Raw genomic sequence first — 24,262 nt, forward strand, 5'->3', positions numbered from 1 at the left:
AGAATAATATGCATATAACACAAAGATAGTAATGATCATTCCTGCACTCATGATGCCAGGTGATTGGTTTGAGCTGAAATATAGAATGCAAACTACAACCCTAATTAGCGATATTTATCCCATCAACAGCTTCTTCCTCTCCACTACGCAAATTCAATCCTAATCCAACACCACTATCTCTTCTCATCACTTTACCATTTTCATTTATGATTTCTGGATTTGGATCTGATCCATTGAGATTCTCTCCGTTTGGCGTAGTCGTAATTGATAGATCTGGTTTGACGGTGTCTTCCTGTTCTCGTCGTTGTTGGTTATAGTAATGATCCTCATCCTCATTTTCATCACTATCTTGATAATCTAAATCTAAATCTAAATCTGAATCATCATCATTTACACCTAAAGCAACTCCAACTTCATCTTTATCTCTTCTTAACATAGTTTCACCAAATTCATATCCACCTTTTTTAGAATCTAAAATTGAATCATAAACTTCACTATATGCATCATTTATTTTTTTTAATGCTTTACGATGTATTAATTCAGCTAATTTTGGCGATGTTAATAATGATAATCTATTTGAATTTGATGGATCTATTGTAATTAACCAATTTGAAAATGTTGTTAAAGCTAAAGTTATGTTTTTTGGTGATGTTGTAGGTAATCGAGATAGTGGAGTCTACACATGATTTCGTTGGTAAATGTTAGCAAAGGCAACTCCAATAAAATGATGAAGAAGGTTCGTCATAATGAAGACTGTACTCAAACTCACGTCTGCAGGTCTTGTTCGTATGGTTCGCATAATAGGTGCCAAACCACATTGTTCCAGTAACTTACCATGCTACAGCAATAGACCAATTGTTCAGCTTAAATCGTACACTTCGAATGACGGCTCAATATGAGTTAACTTACATGCTCAAATGTCATACTTTCGACGTGATCTTTGATTTTCTCTTCTAGCATAGCTACCCGTCTAGAAGTGAAGTCATATACTTCGAGTGTATGCTATAATTATAAGTCAACGTCAGTGCTGTATACAATCTTCACGTGTGAGATATGAAAATTCCCATTCACCTGCAAATAACCTAAACAATTGACCATGAACAAATCTTTCTCCCAATCACCTCCAGCAGTGACAGTAGATTTTCTCATTTCTGCCATTCTTTCACACATTTCCACACAAGGGTCAATTGATTTATCTAATAATTTAGCCAAATCTTCATCCGATTCTCGTTCAGATGGATCGACTAAAGAAGTTGAATATACTGATAACAGTTCTCGTAGAATAAGTGAAAAATCGCGTAATGCCAATGGTGGGGAAAGTGTTGCGTCTGGAGGCTATTGATGAGATGTACGAACAGGGTAAAGGAGAACTTATCAGCAATTGGAAATTATACATTCCGTAATACCAAGGACGGCACTTACATGTAAGAATCGTAATAAACTTCGACCTTGAGCATCAAGATTTTCGAAGAATGCAATATAAGCTTGATCATGTATCCTGTAATCCTTGCTATGTAAGCTGACCTGTGGATATATCATATGTTAATTTATCTGACAAATCACTCACTCTTGCAAAGTCTTGCATAGCAAAGCTTCTTCACCAATTGTCTTTTTCATAGTGATCAGGTAGAATTGTAAGAGATTAGCAATTTTGTAAGCCATTATGATACCTTCTTGAGATTTGATTGTTTGCTGTATACGTAGCTAAAGGAAGGGAGTTGAATCAGCTACAATCAGGAAAAGTCGAAGACCAATGATAATGCTTGAACGGGTCTGGATATAGAGAAAGGAATTCGGACGAAAGAAACTAATACATACTTTCAATGGTCTACCTAAACCTTCTAGATGTTTATCCATAGCTTCAGCAACCATCAATTCCTCCTGACCTTCTTGTCCAACTGAAAAATCTCTTTCTGCACCGACCATTCTTTTCTTTTCTTTCACACCGAATAAGCCATCTAAAAACTCATGTTCACTTGCGGTAGCTTGATGAACCCAAGCTAACATATCACCTACATATCTTGTTGGATCATGTGCATGTAACTCTATTGGTCTGGGTAATCCATTTGGCCCACCTCTTGTCAAAGCATCAAGGAATGATTGTAAGATTGATGATGATCTTGTTGATGTCAATCCTTGCAGTGCGTCTCTGTATTGAGTAGCCAGCAAAAGATCGATTTAGCTTGGTCTCATGGGGAAAATGACGCCATGAAGTCTTTACTCACTTTAATAAAGGTGGTCTTTCCCTTAATCGCCTTATACCTTCTCTCATAATTGGTGAAACTTCCAGCTGAGTCTCTCGTGTATATTGTCTAAATTCAAATTGACACCAACGATGTATCTTCTTATAACCAGATTCCATTTGATCAGAAGTAGCTCTCATGATATCAAGACTATGGTGTATAAAACACCAATCTAAATTAGCTTCAATAATTTATAAATAATGAGTGTAATTGAGAATTCGTTGAAATTACTCACCCAGCTTGCATTTTACCTTCTTCACCACCTAATAAAACTTGACAATCTTTTCTTATTTTTTCTACTCTATCTAACGCATCAAATAACGTTTGACCCACTGAAACTTCTCTTGAACCTAAAGCTGCTAATTCGGATTCGGATAAAGTAAATTTTGATAAGAATAAACTTATCAAAGATGATCTCAATTGTGCTGATGCTCTAGATGCTCCAAGTAAAGTACGTCAGATACCTCACAAAAATTGGGTTTGATTTGATCAATGATGGGAGGAAAGGGAATCAAATATTTAACCTACCTTTGTGAACGTAAACCATCTGCTCTTTCCAATAGATATTTCGTACCACTATTCGCTTGATCTAATTCATTTTGTACTTGATCACAACGTACTTGCATTTCTCTCATATGTTCTCTCAATACCTGTAGTTTCTATAAAAAGAGAGATCAAATTGACAAGATATCAGCTATTACACCATTAAACCATTATAATTCAAATTGATTCTGTAGCCCTTGTTCACCAATTCTACAAAAAGGAATTTACCTGATCCACTTCACCGAAAGCTTCTAAGAATTTCTGACTTCCACTTGCTAAAGTACCTTCAATATCTTTCTTTAACCATTTTCTCGCTGTTGATGCACTACTTTGACCTTTTAATGTTCTTCTTTTAGGCAATCCTTCTTCTTCTTGTTCTTCTTCGTTGTTGTCATTATCATTTTGTTGTCCAAGAGCTTTACCTTTACCTTTATCTAAAGAGCTAGATGAAGCAGACGAATAGAAAGATGAAGCTAATTCTAAAGCTTCTCTGGATGATTTATCATCAAATGTAGTTCCTATAGTCTTATATATCCTTAACGAAATTGGATTATTCCTACTTGTTGGTATAGGTGTAGGTGTCGATGATGACATTGACATTGATCGAGAGGGCGAGCCTATAGGTGGTGATGAAGTTACTGACATCCTGATGCTAAGGTCTTCTATTCTCCATCTATGGGTTGCCTGATCGAGCCATGGACTTGGGTCAATGGATAGATATTACCCCTAAATCAACAATGTATATGTGCCCATGCTGTCATTTACAGGTTGGACGTGATCAGTGAATTACTTGTCAACAACTATAGTAACAACTACCGAAGCCGAACGGTCTAACCGGGGTGATTGAATGATGATTATTTAATTGAGTAACCTATTTAAACGATAGGTTTATATCTAATGTACGCCGAAGGGCACCGCATCCTCACCTGAAAGAGAACCACGTAATTTAAACACCAACAGCCTTTATCATCTCTAACCTTTTTTTAATACTCAGCCTTGTCATCAACAACTGGAGCATCAACATTGACTGATCAGACGATATAGACAAGTAAGAACTGTGGTACTTATTAACTTGGATATTTCAGTTTGTGTTTATCTCGTCCTTTCTATTTAATACTGGATACAACAATTGCAGGTAACCAGAAACCACAATACAACTTAATTCTCCCGATCAATTCACCATGGCACCTACAACAAGATCAAAACAATCAACTCCATCACCTGAAACACCTAAATCTACATCTACTTCAACAGCTATAGAAACTGGTTTAATTGGTGAGATCAAACAAAGACCAAGAGAAGGTAGTAGAACAAGAGAAAGAGAAGAAGTTTGGGATCCTAAATAGTGAGTTGGAGGGTAATGATCAATTGTCACGCAGAACCTCTAACCTAATCTGTTTATTCATCAATCGCCAGTGCTGTAGATCTTGCGTAAGTAGAATAATGACATCAAACTCCGCTGTTGACCTTTGCTAATTTGCTGTCTCCGTATCTCATTATGACTATTCATACAAATAGAACTACAACGTGAGTTCAATTGGTTAGGTTGAAACGATCCATTAGTTATTCTAACTTTCCTGTTTGCTCGTAATGCTACAGAATCGATGAAAATGTCTTCTTATTCGTACCAAACTTAATTGGTTATGTCAGAGTATTAACAGCAGCTGCATCATTGGTATTCATGCCATATCATCCAAAATGGTGTACAACATTATATTTTGTTAGTTGTATGTTGGATGCTTTTGATGGTATGGCAGCTAGAGCTTTAGGTCAAACAAGTAAATTCGGTGCTGTTTTAGATATGGTAACTGATAGGTCAGTTATCTGAAATTTAGAGCAAAAGACCATTAACTGATTATTGATAATATCTTCTAGATGTGCTACAGCATGTTTATTAACTTTCTTAACTTCAGTTTACCCAAATTGGTCTTTACTTTTCATGTTTTTGATCACACTTGATTTCTCTTCTCATTACATCCACATGTATTCGTGAGTTATTATCTTCTTCACTTGCTCTGAGTGTAACTTTGGTCAGCTAAACAGTCCTCGTCGTGTTTAGATCATTGGTCACAGGTTCATCAAGTCATAAAACAGTTACTTCAGATGTATCTAGAATTTTATGGTACTACTATAACGATTCTGTTAGTATCTTCATCAATTGTCCGTTTACATACGTATATCTACTAAGCTAACATACATATCCGTTGGTATTTGTTTTTGGTTTTTTTTTAGCGAACATTATTCTTTTTCTGTTTTGCCAATGAAGTTTTCTTTGTTTGTTTATATTTAAACGCATTTTGGAAATCACCTATAACATCTTCTTTCCCAATTCCAAATTTCTTATTATCAACAGAATATAATTTAATTTTAAAAAATCCAAATTTTTTTAGTGGATTAGTTTATTATTTAAGAAATTTGACTTGGCCACAAGTTATTGGTATTTTAACTTTACCTGTTTGTACAGGTAAACAAATTATTAATGTTGTTCAATTTTGGAAAGCTTCAAAGATTGTATGTTCCCCCCTTGTTTCCGCTTTTGTCTCTTTTTTGATTACGATTAACTATATTAGCTAATTTTCATAATATGTTTTGCATACAGCTCGTCGGTGTTGATTTAGCTGAAAGACAAACTGCCAGAAGAGAAGCTGCTTTAAGAGCTAGACAATTGTAGAACAGCAATTATTGGAGAAGTGCCGAGAATGACTATCATATCAAATCACATTTACTTTTAATGGAGCGACTTGAGGAAATTGAATCTGCAAAGGTTTTAGGAGAAAATATGATTTATTCTTTTCTGGACACTGGAGAGAAAACGCGAGGAGGAACAGAGGAAGAGTAAAAAGGCTAGCATGACATGGGCGATTGAAGATCTGTAAATAGGGAAAGAAGCTATAAATTGACAAAAAAGAATAATAGAATAAACAAACTGTTTATATAATTCCATAAATATACCATTTACATGAAAAATCAAAATCCTTAATATTTAACCTATCTTAAATTACGAATACCCAATATAATGCATAGATATAATGAAATGAATCTCAAATTTGTTTTAGGAATCCTCATTTCGCCTGACGAGAAATTTGTTCTCATTCTCACTTGTTATCAACCTTAATAGCTCGATTAGTGTCATGGAGGAATCACATCTCCCCACTTCATGTATCGGATCATTCACTATGTGCGCCTCAAATCGAACTTGTCGATTCGCAAGTGAAGACGTATGATAACATGCTATTGTTAAATGCTCATTTTGAAATATGTATACATGTATGTATTTATATGTATTGAACTAATTAAATCTACTTGCCCAAAATTAGACATTTTCCTTCAAGATTATGATTTATTAATAATTCTTCCTTTTTATGTATGATAAAGAGAACAAGTAGGTTATACGGTTTCAATTTTTTATTTTTCTACTTTTTTCCCAAATGAATCCTTATATCTAATGTTATTACCCGTTATTCTCGCCGACGTACTATGTATGATCATACTAAAGCTGATAAATGAACCTTAAGGAGCAGTCAAGAATAATTCATCTAATTGTCTCATTGTATCTTCAGGTGAAGTTACTGTATGTCCAGTTACTTTTGGATCAGAGAAAATTTCATAATCATTACCACCTTTAAAAGTCTATTTTTTAGTTATGGAGGAATTAGCGATATTGTACGATTATCTTATCATCGTTGGATGGATAAGAGGTTATATATGTACTGTGGTTAAAACAATTGACTCACTTTATCACCAAAGAAATGAATAGTATCAAAACCTTCAGATTCAATATGTTTTAGTGAATAAGTTTTATCCCAACCTATATATTTTCGAATGTATCAGTTTATTATAATCCTTAATTGCTTCTTAAACTTTTCCTATCATTAATCAATCAATCAATCATTAAAACTCACCTTGAGGGAAAATATCGAAACTGATTTGACCACCAATAGCAAAAGTTAAACCTAAATGAATAAATTCTTGTTCCATTCTAACTACCATATCAGCTCTAATATGGTGTTCCTGAAAAGTCATACAGAGAACAATATATAAACTGTCAGCTAATGAATTCACAAAGGGGAACTTAGCACCATATATTTTAACTGACTTTATCGTATTTCTCGAAATCAATTCTTTCTTGAATACTGAGTAGATGAAAAAAGGTAAGCTTGGAAACCGGACAAACAGCAGACCGGATGAATTATACTTACGAAGCATTTCTTCCTACAGGAGAAACGTTGATCATACCGTTTCGGTATTCAATGAAAGTACCTCTATCAGAATAAATAAAATCATGATCAGTCATGGAAACCCTCATAAGTATCTCAACAAACTGAAGTGGATATTTGTCATATATTATCCAGCTCACCTTTTAATTGGAATATCAACTTCACTTAAATATCTTAAAATCCAATTAACCATTTTTTTATATTCTTCTTCACCAACATGTTTAATGAAACTTGCAGCAGCAAGTGGTTGTTCGAGTTTATAAGCTACTAAACCATTTTCTGCGAAACCGAAATCGAAAAGATCGAGACCTGCTCAATGTAAAGAGGTAAAATTGTGAGCAAGTGATTTAACGATATCAAAGACAATAGTTTTTGTCGATATCCAAATTAACTTGGTAGATTCAATCACAACCTACTCACTCTTAACTTGTTCTAAAATCTTATTTAAATCTGAACCACCAACAAAAGCAATTACACAATTTTCTCTTAATGCTTTTAATGTAGCAAACATTTCAGGTTTTGCTTGTTGTCTTGCTAAAGATAATGTACCATCTACATCAAACATACAAATAGTTTTTGGATATTTTCTTTCTGAAAATGGTTTAACTCCTGTTGGGTAGGAGTAGACATTGGTTGTTGGCATTGGAACTGACATTTTGGGATATTTGATTGATGGTTTGAGCCGTGTTAGCGATGAAGTAATAGAAAAGACAAGTTGAACAGTAACAGCAACAGTCACTTGAGAAACGTTCAAGCTGAAAGATGGTCTCTACGCAGTGGTATCGGTGCTGTAGCCCTTTAGCGCGTAATGATAACGCTCATCTCTCATAATATAAGATATATAATTTCACTTCTTACAACACCCACGTGAACTACACGAGATAAGAAATAAAAGAGGACCGTGCGAGAGTTGGTCAGTACTAGATAGTGACGTGTCAGTTAGTGGCATTCGCCGCTGACCGAGAAACACGTCGTCGAGTACTAGCGAGTGTTTTTTTTTGGAATAATAAAGTAAATAATTGAACTAATTGAATTTGTTGTTGCTACATTATTCAGCATATGAACGGGGTGGGGTCATCAAAGTACTCCTTTCTTGTTCTTTTTTTATTCTTCAATTCTACATTAGCCAAAACACGTACTAATTGAATTCTATCGCAAATCACATAACGAAAGAGACGTTTACTCCCTACGACACACCAGAGAAAAGAAAATTGTAGTCATCTGTTATCAATCAGTCACTCCAAATGCCACCTAAACGAAATACGAGATCTTCTCTATCATCAAGTAAGAATAATATCGACAATAATACAACTGCCAAGACATCTTCAATTTCTTCTTCATCAACGACGATAAGTAAACGAATAACAAGATCAGTTACACATAATAAAGTAGAAAATTCATCTATTGAATCTTCTTCTTCAACGTCAACAACAACAACGACAAATTCAAATTCAATAGGTACGACACCACCTTCTGATTTAGAAGTAGAAGATTTAGAAAAAATGTTACATAGAGAGAATAATAGTTTAAGAGGTAGAAATATAGAAGATTTAAATGAATTAGAAGAAAAAGGTTTATTAATGAGAAGAGAAGTTTCAAATGATTCAATAATAAATGAAGATAACACCACTAATCCTACAACTCCTAGAAGAAGGAAAAGTGGGAAAGGTAAAGAAAGATATGATGAAAATAGATTTGAAAAAGTTAATTTATTAAGTAATGATGAAATTGAGGAAGATAGCGGTGGATTAACTAGTCCAACAGATCAAAAAGCTTTTGCATTATTGGTTTTACTCTGTAAGCTATATATCTCTCAATCAAGCTTATTTCAAATAGCTGACAAATACTGATAATTTTCGTTTTTTCCGGGGGGTAGATTTGTAAGCTTTATTATTAATATTATCATTATTATCAATACCAGCTTTGTTAATTTGGAAAGGTTAGTTTAGCTGACCGTGTTTTGAAATGATTTAGGTTACAAGGAATACCATTAGGATTAACATTTGGAACATTACCATTTTTATTAAAATCACATTTATCTTATTCACAATTAGCTATTTTCGCTTTAGCTTCATGGCCATATTCATTAAAATTATTATGGTCACCTATAGTTGATGCTTGGTTTATAAAAAAATGGGGTAGAAGGAAAACTTGGATCGTACCTGTACAAGGTATAGTTGGTTTAGGAATGTGGATCATTGGTGGTAAAATTGAAGGATGGTTGAATGCTGTAAGTAGAGTCTCTTTTAATCTCTCAATGCTCAATATGCATCCGTGACTGCTTTTCGGAGGAAAAATAGGATTACGACAAGCTGAATATAGTGAGCTAATAACGTTTGTAGGAAACGATAAATATCAAATTGATAACGGCTGTTTTCGGTAGTTTGATACTAGCTGCTGCAACACAGGGTAAGCTATCTCTTTGTGGTACGTAGAGTGCAAGTGATATAGCTAATAGAGCATTTTGATCATAGATATCGCTGTGGATGGTAAGCTATCTCGTGGACGTCAAGGACCATTACCATTTAGCTGATCCTTATCCTTTCCCTTAGGCTGGGCACTTACACTTCTTTCTCAACCTAACCTATCATATGCATCGACCGCTCAAACGATTGGAATAGGGATAGGAAATGCATTGAGTTTTACGGTCTTCTTGGCGTTTAACAGTGTAGATTTCAGGTGAGTACAGCCATCATGTGCCATGTGCGGCATGATCTGTGAAGTAGCTGATCGGATGGACTCTAGTAACAAATACTTCCGCTCAACCCCTCTTGATTACCCTCTAGTATCACTAGGCGGATATCTACGATTCTGGGCAGTAATTTTCGTCTCAGTGACCGTATTGCTGGCTTATTACAAAACCGAAGATCCACCTGCTGAGGATGATCCAGATATGGATGTAAAGAAAGTATACAAGATCATGTGGAGTATTCTAAAATTGAAGAGTAAGTCAGTTTTCCGCTAGCTAGATTCTCGTTTATAAAAGCCAACTCACTGACCTCTTTGCCATTGATAGATATCCAGTCATTCCTTTGTGTTCACTTAGTATGTAAGATAGGATTTATGGTGAATGATTCGGTTACTGGATTAAAGTTATTAGAAAAAGGATTATCTAAAGAAGATTTAGCTATTGCTGTTTTATTGGATTTCCCTGCTCAAATGGCTGTAGGTTGGTTAGCTGCCAAATGGTCAAGACCAACATCTTCCAATACAGATACAGCGCATAGACATCCATTAACAACCAAAGAACAAGGATCAGGTTCAAATGTATTGAAACCTTGGTTATATGCTTTTTGGGCTAGATTAGCTATGGCCACCATAGCTACTTTAGTTGTAAAAGGTTTTCCAAAAGGTGGTGAAATTGGTAATGGTTATTTCGGTTTGGTCATTCTAACTACTCTTTTATCTTCTTTAACGAGGTGAGTCGTTTGTTCATTTCGTGCTAGTACCCATCACTTAGCTGAATTAATAACTCGTTTCTCGTAGTACTGTACAATTCGTTGGTATTTGCGCATTCCATACTCAGATTGCTGATCCTCTGATTGGTGGAACGTATATGACTGTAAGTTGTGTGGTCTTACTTGGAAAGATACAATCGCTAATAATTTTATGTATATCATAGCTACTCAACACAGTATCTAATTTAGGTGGAACATGGCCTAAACCACTAATACTACGTTCAGTGGATTTATTAACGATAGCTACATGTTCTGTACCTACAACATTTGAAAAATCAATGACATCCATAAATGAATGTGTATCAGAAACTGGTAAACATGCATGTTCAGCTGTTGGAGGTGAATGTTTAGTAATTAGAGATGGATATTATATTATGAGTATGGTTTGTGTTTCCCTTGGAGCAATTATATTGGTTTCATTCGTTTTACCTACTGTCAAAAGATTATCTGGTAAGTTGGGTTCCAATCCTTTGCTTCCTGTTATCCTACTATACCAATTCATTAAGCTGATGATACCATTGATATAATTTTAGCATTACCAATGTCTGCTTGGAGGGTAAAAATACCAAACTAGGTATATTTCATAGATTGATAGATTGAATTTATCCGGTATATGCATGTAGATCTCGGATTTTATCCACCTTAAACTAACGGAGCACCAATAATCACGCTCATGCTACAACGCTTCCAATCTCGAAAAGGCCATGGAATAGGAATATGGGAGAGTTCTTTGATCTGATCGATTCTACACGGTATTCGTTATTGACGGTAGTTAAGAAATGTACAAAATCGGTGATGTCACGATATAATATGACACATGTCTTTATCTACGATAATATAAATAGCTAGTTATATTTCCGACTCGTCAAGATATGACATTCGGCTCTTTGCGGTTGAATATCTGTGCAATATATAATACTGCAAATGATATTATGATCAATGCATTATACTTGTTTTGAAAAACACAAGAAATATAGACGTTAGCAGAACAATTATCATCAAGATTAAAGATTAACTGTACTTGGACTAAAGTGCATATACGAAAATGACGGTATGTTGATTTTCAACCATTCGGATGCAGGTCCGGACTTGAATGGATGTATTATAAAAGTTGTTCGACTGACAAAAACGAGGTCGTTCAAATAGTCAAAGGCAAAAGCTACAACACCATTGACGATAGTGATCAAACTTGGTTAGTTAATTATCTCATCTTCATTCATCTCCCCCTCTTTTTTTTTCCCCACACTTACTCAGTCTTATTCGCAAATAATGTCTAATGATTTAACAAGAGCTAAACTGTTTCAATTAACTCCAAAAAAAAGGTACTTCGTCAATTGTTTCAACTGAATATCCTTTCTTACCACATTTACAATTACTTTCATCAATTGTTGAAACTGTTGTTCAACTTAGATCATTAGGTCATAGAGTTGTATTATGTTCTTCGGGTGCTATTGGTGTAGGTTTAAGGAGAATGAATTTAAGAGGTAGAGGTAAAGGATTAAGTCAAAAGCAGGTAAATTTTCAACGCTTTCAATTATAAATTATCAGATTATTTTTTGATTGAAGGAGAAGAGCTAATTGTATATTCTCTCTATTTTTTTAAGGCTTTGGCAGCTATAGGTCAAGGTAGATTAATAGCTTTATGGGATAATTTATTTTCTCAATTGGATCAACCTATAGCTCAAATCTTATTAACAAGAATGGATATTTCAGATGTAAGTTCAATTAATAACGTGTACATTTTCATATGAAGTTTCCTGCTATAATAAAAATATGCTGATCATATACATGCTGTACATTCTTGTGTCTGAAATAATCTCTAGAGAACAAGGTATTTGAATGCCCAGAACACTTTTTCGGAATTACTTCAAATGGGTGTTATTCCTATAGTTAATGAGAATGATACGGTATCAGTCACAGTGAGCTAATTTCCTAATGATCCATTATATCGGTTAACATTAGCTGATAAAATATCAAAACATACTTATAGGAAATTAAATTCGGTGATAATGATACTTTATCAGCTATTTCTTCAGCAATCGTACATGCAGATTACCTATTCTTATTGACAGATGTAGAATGCCTGTAAGTTGACCTTTTGATGTTAATTGTTGGTGTCTGGTGTTCGATGTTTGGATTATCGCCTACCTACCAAAGCTTACTTTACTGCGATTTTACCAGATATACCGACAACCCAAGAAACAATCCTGATGCTAAACCTGTTAGAATAGTTAGAGATATCGAAAAGGTCAAACAGGAAGGTGAGTTTGTTGTTAAGTTATGATTATAGATAATATAATATGATATAAGCTCATGATGATACTCTAATAGTATCAACTGCAACGCTTGGAACATCACTTGGTACAGGAGGAATGTCAACTAAACTTATAGCAGCAGAATTAGCTACTGCAGCAGGAACTACAACTGTAATTATGCATTCAGCTAATGTTAAAGATATATTTGGTGTAATTGAAAAAGGTGCTGGACCAAGTAGAGATATATCAGAAACTCCACATTTAGAAGAAGGACCTTTATGTACGAGATTTTTAAGAAGGGAAAGAGCTTTGAAAGAGTAAGTCACCGTTTTTTCCGCACTGTAACAACCCATAAACGATCATGATCAAACATCTGTTTTGTTTATATGTACTGATTTTGAGCAATATATAATATACAATATATCTATCTAGTCGAAAATGGTGGATTGCACATGGTTTACATTCAGCAGGAATCATAACAATTGATGAAGGTGCATATAGAGCTATACAAAGAAAAGAATCAGGTGGTAGATTATTACCTGCTGGAGTTATAAAAGTTGAAGGTCCATTTGCTTCACATCAAGCAGTTAAAATTATAGTTAGACGTAAAAAGAGGGATCATACTGTTGTTAATAACAACCTTATGTCGAGAAATTCAATTGATGAAAATATCCCACCAAGTCCAACTAAACCATCACCAAGATCGTTATTCACGTCTACCTCGGAAACACAATCTCCATTTTCACCACAACAACAACAACAACAACAACAACAAATTAATCCAACTTCATCATCATTGATCTCACCGAATTTGAAACACATAACATCTGAACAAAATCAATATCAAAATCAAAATCAACCTGAAACACCACAAATTGATCCTATATTATCATTATCATCATCAATACAATCTTTAGATCCATTATCGAAATCTACTCCACAATCACCTGCTATAAATGCTATAGCAGAAAGATTAAATAAAGTTAATTTACAACAACAGATTAGTACTACTACTAAAAGTAATAATCAAGAAAATGAGGAAGAACAATTATTATGGGAAGAAATCGAAATTGGAAAAGGTTTAACACAATATAATAGTTCTGAAATTGATAGAATAAAGGGAATGAAAAGGTTAGTGTTAGATATAGTGTCTGCTTTTTTCTACTGCTCTGATCTCACCATTTCAAGATGACGAGGAATAGTGGAAATGTTCATAATGCTAACTAATTATACCATACAGTGCGCATATAGAAAACATACTTGGATATTCAGAATCTGAACATGTGGTAGACTCAATAACGTTCTTGTGATACGCCCAAACGCACATATAAAAACTTTGGACCAGAACGACATAAGCTGGATCATAATTTGTAATCAGCATTTTCAACACTTGTAGATAGTATTCAAGAGTGATGATTTTCAATTGAGCAGCTGCTTCACTATTGTGACATAGCTTACTATCATGACTCGACCAGTCATTCATCAAACATGTATGCATATTCTATTCAAATATTTTTCTTCAATCTATCAACAGCTATAATAATTCATAGTTTTACTTTCTACCCCTTGAAAGTTATTCTGATCAGGATTTAATTTGATAGCCCTTATTTCTTTGATGGTGGTTTAACGACATCAATTAAATTGATTGGATTATAAATATCTAATAATTTAGGATGATTTACAAAAGTTTCATAATATCTAATAACGTTTGGAATTTTAACTCTATCTTTTGAATCAATTACAGTTGAAAAAACAAATGATAATGATGAACCAATTAAAATATCAGCTAAAGTAATTCTTTCACCAATTAACCAAGTTTTATTAATTAAAATATTATCTAAAATTGATAATCTTTCATTAATTTTTTTGATTATACCATCAAAATTTGGTTTATTGTATGGATATAAACCTTTAAGTTGTCTATTTGCTAATGAAGCTGGAATTTGTAACTATAATCACCAATAATCAAAATAATAAATCAATATATTTGTTTATTTTTGTTATTATTGTTATCTTATCTTATCATATCAAAAAGTATAGAAAAAAACAACTCAACTCACCTCTTGATCAGCTGTTGATCCCCATTGATGAACCAAAGCTCTTTGATTTTTATCAGAAGGTATTAATGAAGTACCATCGGCGACTATAAAAGGTAACAAATAAGAGACAGTTTTAAGTGAGTTTATTACATTGATATAGATAGATAGTCTACAAAAAACAAAAAAACTCACGATATTCAGCAATAGCAGCAGATTCCCTTAAAATAGTACCATTTTCTAATTCTAAAATAGGTAAAAAACCAAATGGATTTTTTGATAAAAAATCTTCATTTTTCCATTCTTCAGGTTTTGACATGTCAATAGAATTGAAATTGATTTCAACACCAGCTAAAGCTGCTGCTGATCTAACTCTTCTTACTCTATCATTGGCTGTTCAGAATTTAAATGAAGGATTTGATCAGTATTAAGTATTCATTGTATATCAAAATATGATGAACTTAGTGATAACGTACTAGCGGAACCTGTTAATGTAGGAGTCATTTTGATTGATTAGTTTTTTGATTTCCTTGATATATTTTTGGGAGGAGAAAGAATAAAAAAGTAATGATATATCGAATGAATTGTTCAGTTTTATACTGACGACATTTAAGAGCTCCATCTTGAATTACGGATATAGGATCCGCTCACCATACATAGTAGATAGATGCGTAACTAGAGGAAGAGATTAGCGTACGCGTGTATCGCGTATGGATATCACGTTCCTGGATCACAGACCGAGCTACAAATGATTACCGTTTCTGGTAATTTCTGGAATTGCACTTGTACTGTAAAATCAAGCACGCAGCATAAAACAAAATCAATAAACATGACAAACATGACAAACATGACAAACTAAGGATAATACACTACTAAACATTATTATCACTTCATCACTCTTGTATTTACCATTGCTTCATCACCTTTGGTATTCGCTATCATCGTAACATCCTCTTTCATTTCATGATCAAATAACAATTCTAATAGGTGGATAATTACAACTTAGAATATCAAAAACAGCGATAAATTCAATACGATAACATAGTTCAAGAAACTCTCAAGCCTCATCCGATCTCCCTTGTCACCCAGCCTCGACCTTGTGACCTTGTCCAGAAATTATTGATAACTAATCCTGCATCAGCATCTCGTCAAGTTGACAGGCTGTCACGATGTCGACACCAGGTAGAAGAAGGAGAGCAGAAGATAAGCATACAGCCTATAATGCTGATCCTAAAAATGTTGGAACGTAAGTTGAATGATTATCCAAAAAAGATTGGTCGTCAGTCAAATGGTCAATCCGATAGACGTCTTCACATCCTCGCTCGCAAAGTTCTTGTGCGTTGAGCGTTATATACGTTACATGCTGATTTTATCGTCTTGTAGGTACACAAATGCACCAATGCCAAGGAATGTAGAAAGATTAGCAGATGGATTTGAAGATCCAGAAGCATTTTTTAAATCACCTACAGGAACGAATTATGATGGTGCCAATAGAACATTTCAATCAATGTATAATCCACAGACACCTGGAAATAGAAGTGAATATACATTAGCACAAACTCCAATGACAGGTGAAACTGGTATAACATCTTTAGGTACAATAAGAAGATCAAAATCAAGATTAAGTGATATTGATATAGGTGATAATGATGAAGAAGAAGAACATATTGATGATGATTTATTAGAAGATGAAGATGATTTAAGTTAGTACAAACAATGTTTTTTTTTATTCCTTTTTGACCTTCTACAAGTATACATGTTGCATTTACTGATTTTTCGTCATTATGATGTATCATAAATAGGGCCAGCGACTCCTGGACAAAGTTTCTTCGCGGGCAATAGTAAGTTGAAATATGCATCCTGAAATCACCTTGTTTCGAATATTCAGATTTCTGATTCAGCATGTCGTATTTTCCCAGATCCACCATCAGTAACCCTTCCTTCACGATCAAGAGTATCGGCTTCTTCACCAGCTATAAATAAAACATATGATTCACTACCTTCTCCAAGAGCAACTACATCAGCTGCAAGATCCCCTCGAAAATCTACTTTATCAGCATATTCGCATACCACGCCCGGTAGATCGACAAGAGGCGGAAGAGTCAGTGATATAACGGATGAAAATGCAAGTTCGCCTTTTCAACAAAACAATGGCTCACCGGATCTTAGTTTAAGTCGTAATCTCAATGATTCGAATGATCGTTCTATAAACTCAAGTCCATTGAGAAACACTGCCAGAAAATCTACCCGTGTGTCCACTTCTGCATCACCAAGGAGATCTTCTAGATTATCAACCTCTCCTACAACGAAGAAAACGACTGCTCAACAAAAGAAGAATAGTAGACAAAGTGAACGTCCCGATCGTACACTTGATTTGGAGGAAGAAGCTCCTATAGAACAAGAATTATCGATTGATGATGCGGATCAAACTAGATTACAAGATGATAATGATGATGAGATTGAAGGGGATATAACGATGGAAAATACGAGAAGGAAATCTATGAAATCTGCTGCATCTAGAAAATCGAATGCAACCAGAAATGGTGATTCGATAAGAGAAGCAAGTATAAGCGACAATGAAGCTGATAATGGTCCCGCATATGATAACGATGGTCCAAGTGGATTTGATGCTTCTGTACAAGATGTATCGATAGGAAACCATGATGATGATATACAAGAAGAAGATAACAACAATGACATAAGTGCTTTAGTCGATGATATGGCAAACGGTGATCATGGAGACGAAAATGACGAAGTTGAGGATGATGTAGGATTAGAAGAAGATGCTATAGCTGAAGAAAATGAAGAGGAAGAAGAAGAAGCAGATCGACCTGCACGACCAGAAAGGAGACATAAACCTGCTACTAAGAAAAGACCTGTAAAACAGAATCGAAGGGATGAGAATAATGTACCAAGAACAAGGAACCCTAGACAAGGTAGTGTGGCTCCTGTACCCAAAAGAACAAGGGTTTCACAGATAGGTGTTGGTAAGTGAAGCATTTCTACTAATTCAATCAAAGCGGAAAGGACAAAGCTGACTGATAAAGGACATACATATAGGTGATGGATATGAAGATGAAAATCAGTATACCGGTAATTTCACAGTAAGACGATCTAATCGACAACATTTCGCACCATTAGAATACTGGAGAGGAGAAAAATTCGAATATGCAAGAGGACCAAAATGTCCAGTTATAAAAGAAGTTATTACTATACCTGAACAACCTGCACAACCTCTAAGTCAACGTTATAAGAAAAGTAGATCCAGACAACGGAGTTCATCAGTCGTTCAACAGCCAAAGAAAAGAAGAAATAGAAATGATTATGATTCACAAGATGATGATGATGATATTGAGAATGGTGCTCAAGGTTCCATAGTACATACTGAAGATGGTTGGGATGCTGGTACTGAGCCTACAGGTTTGGTTAAAACTTATCCCGACGGTTTCGAATCACATAGAAGTGAGTTACTTTAGTTTTTCTTCATGTGGCATGTCCAATCTTGCATCTGAGAATAAATCTTGATTAGCTAACTTCTGGTCTCGTACGACAACAGAAATCGCTTGTCCTAAAGCATTACTGAATCCACCTAATATGGAAAATCAATCTTTCGATTACCAAAAAGTCTTTGGTGAAGGTGATTTTATGGCTGCTGGTGTAGTATTTATCCCTATCGGAAGTAAAAAAGCAACCAAACCAAGTAAAGATAATGCATATGTGAGCCAATCTGTTTTAGCCAAAGAAATATTAGTTCATACTGTCACTGGAGGAAGAGTAGCTAATTTTGCATCATATTAGGTCTTTTACGTTATTCAAGGTGCTGTACAGGTAACGATCTATCGAACGAGTTTTGTAATGGCACCGGGTGGACAATTCCTGGTACCTAGAGGTGAGTTTCGAGAAGAAACCTATTCTACTTGCTCAGAATCATTACTGACAAATTCTGTTAATGATACATCAGGTAACGATTATTGTATCGAAAACATCTCAGAAGATAAAGAAGTGAAATTATTCTTTGCACAAGCCAGAAAAATAAGAGCGGGAGAGGAGGAAACGGATGATGTACAAAGTCAAGCAAGATCTTCTTCGGTAGTTGAAAATGGTAAAAAGGGAAACAAGTTGACAGATTCGAATAATACATCATCATCTTCTTTAACGACAAAGAAGAAAAAATTGCAACAAGTTAGAGAAGAAAGTGATAATGATGATGATGATTACTAAATTATCAATTATATTTACTGTCTATCTTCATCTTTTTTTTGTTTTTGGAATTGACCTTTTTGTATAATACATTTTAGTTGTCTTTACTTCGTTTGCCTAGGTTTTTCAGGTTTTCATTTCTTCAGGTTGTCAGGGCTATTTAGATTTCTTTTATTCTCGCTCTCCAACGCAATTCATTATTTTATATATACGATCCATAAAGTCTGTGTATGACCGACTCTCAAAAAGGGTATGATATGTATGACATGGCAAGATCAGTATGATCTTTTTGTTCATGACATCTATCTGTTTCTCAAAATAGCTTTTCGGTTTATATGTGGCTGCGAACCAAATAAACTTGGTAAAATGACGTCGCGTCGAATGAGAAGTGTGAATTGTTTGGGATAAATGAAAATAAACAAATAAACCAAAAAAAGAGAAAAACGCTAAAAAGCTTAAAACCGTGATGTGAACACGTGTTCAAGTTGAATGTGGCATTCCTACGCGAGAAACCATGGTTCAACGGATATAACCTGAAGCGGTCAACTTTTGAGCTGAGAGACATTACAAAGCATTGATTAATTTGATTACAAATAATTCACTAATTAGGATTTATTAGGTATGATTAGGATTAAACTGTAATTCAACTTGTAGTAGGAGAGCTGATGTCTGCGTAGACTTTACATCATTTCAATTATTAAACGATTTTAAACCATTTTGAATTCTCATCTATTTTTATCATTAATAAAGATTATCATCAGCTAATAAACATCTTCATCATCGATATATAATAAATCATCTTCATTAACAAGACAACGACAAAAGGATAGAATCGTATAGGAAAGATAGTGTAACAGGAAAGAAGAAAATCGTTCAAAATGGTAGCTAATTCAGCTGGTGCCAATAGGAACCTGTAAGTTTAAGTCTTGTTACTATCTTATCATAAAGCATCGCCCCCTTTCATGACCATCATTGCATGATAAGAAAGCCAAGAACAACATTCTTGCCATACATCTATCAAAACTTTGCTGTAGATCATTCGCTGACACAGCAGTACACGTATCATCTTCACAATCACTTTCACATTACGCCAATTCACAAATGCATGTTCAATATTGCCATTTATTATCCCTTATCTATCTTTTACTCCACTAACATTGAATAACGATTCTGGTAATTTAGAACAAAGTCCATTCGAGTTACCAGTGAGTTTTCGATCATTCCACCAACATATCTCAGCATTCCAAAGTGAACTGTAATTGAATATGTTGCTGATGTTCGGTCATTCGGTCATTATCATCTATCAATTTAATCCTTTATCATCGTTTTTGATCATTGTGCTATTATACACGTTAACTTCCTCAACTTTTGTATCATTTCAATCAACATTCATAACTATAGTCGTCGCCGCCGACTCTTTGATAAAGCGGGATATTCTTAGATTACCAGATCCATTTGCTATTGTTTCAGTTGATTCAGAACAAATCCACACAACATCTGTAATCAAAAGAACATTAAACCCTTATTGGAATGAGTAAGTGTACTTCTCCGTCTGACCATTTTATCCTATTCGTCAAATTTAGTGGAATGCTGATGTATTTTTTTTTGTTATATAATAGAAACTTCGATATGTGAGTCAAATACAAACTTTTCCAACATCAACAGGGTTGTTTCCATTTAGAGACCGAAATGAGATGACATATAAAGGGCAAAACAGCTCATTTGAGTAATATGACTGACATCAACCCTTCTTGCAGTACTGTCAAAGATTCATCAATTGTAGCTGTTCAGATATTCGATCAAAGGAAATTCAAAAGAAAGGTTAGTTGACCGACGATGTTTTGCACCCTATAACTAACATATTCGCATATTATGTAGGATCAAGGTTTCCTCGGTGTAATCAACATCAAAGTTTCCGATGTCATTGACCTTGAGCTCGGTGGGCAAGGTGAGCTATCTTGTCATTATGTCATTTTGGTATTGAAGCTGACGACCATTGTAGAAATGCTCACAAAGGAGTTGAAGAAAGGATCAGACGGACAAGCAGTACAAGGTAAACTCATTGTATACCTTTCCACACAAACAAACGGGGCCGTCCCAGCAACAGCTCCTGCCGCTTCAAGCTCAAACACCATGCTCAACGCACCAGCAAATGGATCCGCTCTTTCCCTCAACACCGCTTCCGCCGTCAACACCGGCAGTTCTCGACCCGGCTCTACCCTTCGAGCTGCCAACGCTACTCCCGAGCCAGAAAGCCCAAATCCAAGCGCTACTCCAGATAATGCAACTGTCACTCAGCCCTCATCTGCTGTGCCTCAACCCATTAGTACCAACGCTGCCGCGGTTGCTGCTTCTGGTGCTCCAACTGTCAATCCAACTGCTCAAGCCGCTTCAACAGGTCAAACAGGTACCAGCACTGGACCAGGTAACGAGTTCGACTCACACTCTGATCAATATGGTGCGCTTCCTGCCGGTTGGGAACGACGTATCGATCATCTTGGACGTCAATACTATGTAGACCATAACACTAGAACCACTACATGGAACAGACCAAGTGACAATCAGTTGTCAAACAACGCTTCCCAAGCTACCTCAACCGGTGAAGCTAGAGCTCGACACAATCAACGAAATTTGGCCGATGATATGCTCGATGTCCAACAACCTAACACCGGTGGCGCTTCTACCCCTACCAACGGTGGTACCGGCGCTGGTGGTGCAGTCGCTTCAAGTAATGTCACGACTGCTGGTCAAGGTCCGTTACCTGCTGGATGGGAACAAAGATTTACACCTGAAGGTCGACCATATTTCGTTGACCACAACACTAGAACTACAACATGGGTTGATCCACGAAGACAACAATTATTGCGAGTTATTGCACCTGGACAAGGTAATATGTCTGTACAATCACAGACTGTTAGTCAATTAGGACCATTACCAAGTGGATGGGAAATGAGATTGACATCAACAGCAAGAGTATATTTCGTTGATCACAATACAAAGACAACGACCTGGGATGATCCTAGATTACCTTCTTCATTGGATCAAAATGTACCACAATACAAGAGAGATTTCAGAAGAAAATTGATCTACTTCAGATCTCAACCTGCTTTAAGATCAAATACTGGTCAATGTCACATCAAAGTATCTAGAGATAATATCTTTGAAGGTTCTTATACTGAAATTATGAGACAAACGCCAAATGATTTGAAGAAGCGATTGATGATTAAATTCGAGGGTGAAGATGGTTTAGATTATGGAGGTTTGTCGAGGTGAGTTATCGATAGCATAAAGTAGGCCGATCAACTCAACAACTCACTGATATCCCTCTTACTATTTTACAGAGAATTTTTCTTCTTGTTATCACATGAAATGTTCAACCCATTCTACTGTTTATTCGAATACTCAGCACATGATAACTACACATTACAAATCAATCCAAACTCCGGTGTTAATCCTGAACATCTAAACTATTTCAAATTCATTGGAAGAGTAGTTGGTTTAGGTATTTTCCACAGAAGGTTCTTGGATGCTTATTTCATCGTATCTTTCTATAAGATGATCTTGAAGAAGAAGATCACTCTACAAGATTTGGAATCCGTTGACTCTGGTTTACACAGAGGTTTAACATGGATGTTAGAAAATGATATTACTGATGTTATTGAAGATACATTCTCAATCACTGAAGAACATTTCGGTGAAGTTGTTACTGTTGATTTGAAAGAAGATGGTAGAAACATCGAAGTTACAGAGGATAATAAGAAAGACTATGTAGAGTAAGTTCACACATAGCTCAGCTTTCAATGAGCAAAAACTAACTTACACATGTTTGTCACACAGTTTCGTTACAGAATACCGAATCTCAAGAAGAGTTAGCGAACAATTCGATGCTTTCATGTCTGGTTTCAACGAATTGATACCTCAAGAACTCATCAATGTATTCGATGAACGAGAACTTGAATTACTCATCGGTGGTATGTCAGAAATTGATGTAGATGATTGGATGAAACACACCGATTACCGTGGATAGTAAGTCGAAAGAAGTTGTTGTGAACAAACTTTGTATACTGACACTGTTGCACAGCAACCCATCTGACGAAGTTGTCGAATGGTTCTGGAAGATCGTACGAGGCTGGCCAGCTGAACGAAAATCTCGTTTACTACAGTGAGTTTATACATTACCATCCCTGCTGCATGACTCTACAACGCTAATGCTGTCATCGTCAATAGATTCACCACCGGTACTTCAAGAATTCCAGTTAACGGTTTCAAAGATTTACAAGGATCAGATGGACCACGTCGATTCACGATTGAGAAAGCTGGTGAACCAACACAATTACCAAAATCTCATACTTGTTTCAACAGAATCGATTTACCAGCTTATAAAACCTATGAAGCTCTAGAACAGAAATTGACTATTGCGTAAGTCTGGTTGTGGAATCAGTCAAACCATAATTGGTTTCTTACTGATAAATATTGTTTTGCTATATAGTGTTGAAGAAACTCTTGGTTTCGGTCAAGAATAAACGATATCCATCATGGTTAACCAAAATACGATCTGTTATCTTACGGACTTTCCTTTAATATAATCAATCTCCTATAGACTCATGTAAAACCCAGTTTTCTTTCTTTCCCCCTTTTTAAACACACAATCCGACCTACATATAGAATCTCTTGATCCCCTCCACCTCGCTCATATTACGATTTTGATTTTAGTAGCTTTTAAGTGTAACTTTTCATGGTATACGTCTTTCCCCTTTCGTCTTTCTTGATATACGGTTTTTAGTATTCGGTTCTTTTAGCTATTTGTTAGTATGATTTATGCATCTCATATTCGGATTAATGAACATCACGGTTCAGTGCTTCCTGCTGCAGATGGACTGAACGATTGCACTGAAACAAGGTGTATATATACAGCAGGTCGCCAGATCAAATATCTGATAATAATCCATTTCCTCATCATTGTTACTTGCTTTGTCAATTTCAAAAAACTGCTTACAGCATGTATACTGCAAAATACGGTACTCGTACATAGGGGGGAAAAGTGAACAGGGATTTTCTGCAGGCGTTTTTCCCAATCCCTCAAACTCCGAAGCCTCTGATAGAGCAAGTATACCAATAGTTGGTCTTCCCTCGATTTCTCTTATCACTCGAGCTCAAGTTAAATATCTATTCACGAAGTTTTAGATAGAAGACTGTTGGACGGCCCTTTCTGATGCTGAATATCCATGTTATAGTACGTCGTGTCTGACTTACCCCTTGTAACAATACACGCATAGTGATTCGATGAAAAGAATGCCTGGGTATTTTACA

General features: G+C 35.4%; 7 protein-coding genes across 7 annotated transcripts; 4 read left to right on the plus strand and 3 right to left on the minus strand.

Annotated features, from left to right (window-relative positions):
- Positions 1-100: 100 nt before the first annotated feature.
- Positions 101-3,431, minus strand: L201_000903 (uncharacterized protein; the record flags this gene model as incomplete). The annotated part of the gene is made up of 11 exons (XM_066216698.1): positions 101-676; positions 770-838; positions 910-1,002; positions 1,072-1,335; positions 1,423-1,498; positions 1,568-1,704; positions 1,819-2,149; positions 2,226-2,393; positions 2,479-2,676; positions 2,772-2,902; positions 3,015-3,431. The coding sequence occupies 11 exons, from the start codon at positions 3,429-3,431 to the stop codon at positions 101-103; spliced, it is 2,460 nt and encodes an 819-aa protein (XP_066072795.1).
- A 536-nt stretch (positions 3,432-3,967) lies between these two features.
- L201_000904 (uncharacterized protein) lies at positions 3,968-5,457 on the plus strand (the record flags this gene model as incomplete). Its single annotated transcript, XM_066216699.1, has 8 exons — positions 3,968-4,131; positions 4,203-4,217; positions 4,305-4,313; positions 4,386-4,601; positions 4,662-4,775; positions 4,846-4,927; positions 5,019-5,297; positions 5,386-5,457. The coding sequence occupies 8 exons, from the start codon at positions 3,968-3,970 to the stop codon at positions 5,455-5,457; spliced, it is 951 nt and encodes a 316-aa protein (XP_066072796.1).
- An 839-nt stretch (positions 5,458-6,296) lies between these two features.
- On the minus strand, positions 6,297-7,658 carry L201_000905 (uncharacterized protein; the record flags this gene model as incomplete). Its single annotated transcript, XM_066216700.1, has 7 exons — positions 6,297-6,416; positions 6,521-6,594; positions 6,689-6,797; positions 6,883-6,919; positions 6,986-7,048; positions 7,144-7,312; positions 7,424-7,658. The coding sequence occupies 7 exons, from the start codon at positions 7,656-7,658 to the stop codon at positions 6,297-6,299; spliced, it is 807 nt and encodes a 268-aa protein (XP_066072797.1).
- Positions 7,659-11,506: 3,848 nt separating this feature from the next.
- Positions 11,507-14,026, plus strand: L201_000906 (glutamate 5-kinase; the record flags this gene model as incomplete). Its single annotated transcript, XM_066216701.1, has 10 exons — positions 11,507-11,512; positions 11,608-11,653; positions 11,784-11,974; positions 12,066-12,176; positions 12,285-12,380; positions 12,452-12,546; positions 12,643-12,722; positions 12,793-13,033; positions 13,149-13,847; positions 13,957-14,026. 10 exons carry the CDS (start codon positions 11,507-11,509, stop codon positions 14,024-14,026), a joined length of 1,635 nt encoding a protein of 544 aa, XP_066072798.1.
- A 294-nt stretch (positions 14,027-14,320) lies between these two features.
- Positions 14,321-15,256, minus strand: L201_000907 (uncharacterized protein; the record flags this gene model as incomplete). Its single annotated transcript, XM_066216702.1, has 4 exons — positions 14,321-14,665; positions 14,777-14,859; positions 14,948-15,145; positions 15,229-15,256. The coding sequence occupies 4 exons, from the start codon at positions 15,254-15,256 to the stop codon at positions 14,321-14,323; spliced, it is 654 nt and encodes a 217-aa protein (XP_066072799.1).
- Positions 15,257-15,921: 665 nt separating this feature from the next.
- L201_000908 (uncharacterized protein) lies at positions 15,922-18,973 on the plus strand (the record flags this gene model as incomplete). The annotated part of the gene is made up of 8 exons (XM_066216703.1): positions 15,922-15,998; positions 16,136-16,455; positions 16,555-16,593; positions 16,672-17,739; positions 17,813-18,214; positions 18,309-18,469; positions 18,551-18,641; positions 18,714-18,973. The coding sequence occupies 8 exons, from the start codon at positions 15,922-15,924 to the stop codon at positions 18,971-18,973; spliced, it is 2,418 nt and encodes an 805-aa protein (XP_066072800.1).
- An 857-nt stretch (positions 18,974-19,830) lies between these two features.
- Positions 19,831-23,475, plus strand: L201_000909 (uncharacterized protein; the record flags this gene model as incomplete). The annotated part of the gene is made up of 12 exons (XM_066216704.1): positions 19,831-19,865; positions 20,135-20,157; positions 20,354-20,486; positions 20,572-20,583; positions 20,710-20,773; positions 20,831-20,900; positions 20,955-22,221; positions 22,294-22,725; positions 22,790-22,978; positions 23,034-23,114; positions 23,180-23,371; positions 23,442-23,475. The coding sequence occupies 12 exons, from the start codon at positions 19,831-19,833 to the stop codon at positions 23,473-23,475; spliced, it is 2,532 nt and encodes an 843-aa protein (XP_066072801.1).
- Between the last annotated feature and the right edge of the window lie 787 nt (positions 23,476-24,262).

Source organism: Kwoniella dendrophila, chromosome 1 (genome assembly GCF_036810415.1).
Source record: "Kwoniella dendrophila CBS 6074 chromosome 1, complete sequence".
NCBI lineage: Eukaryota > Fungi > Basidiomycota > Tremellomycetes > Tremellales > Cryptococcaceae > Kwoniella > Kwoniella dendrophila.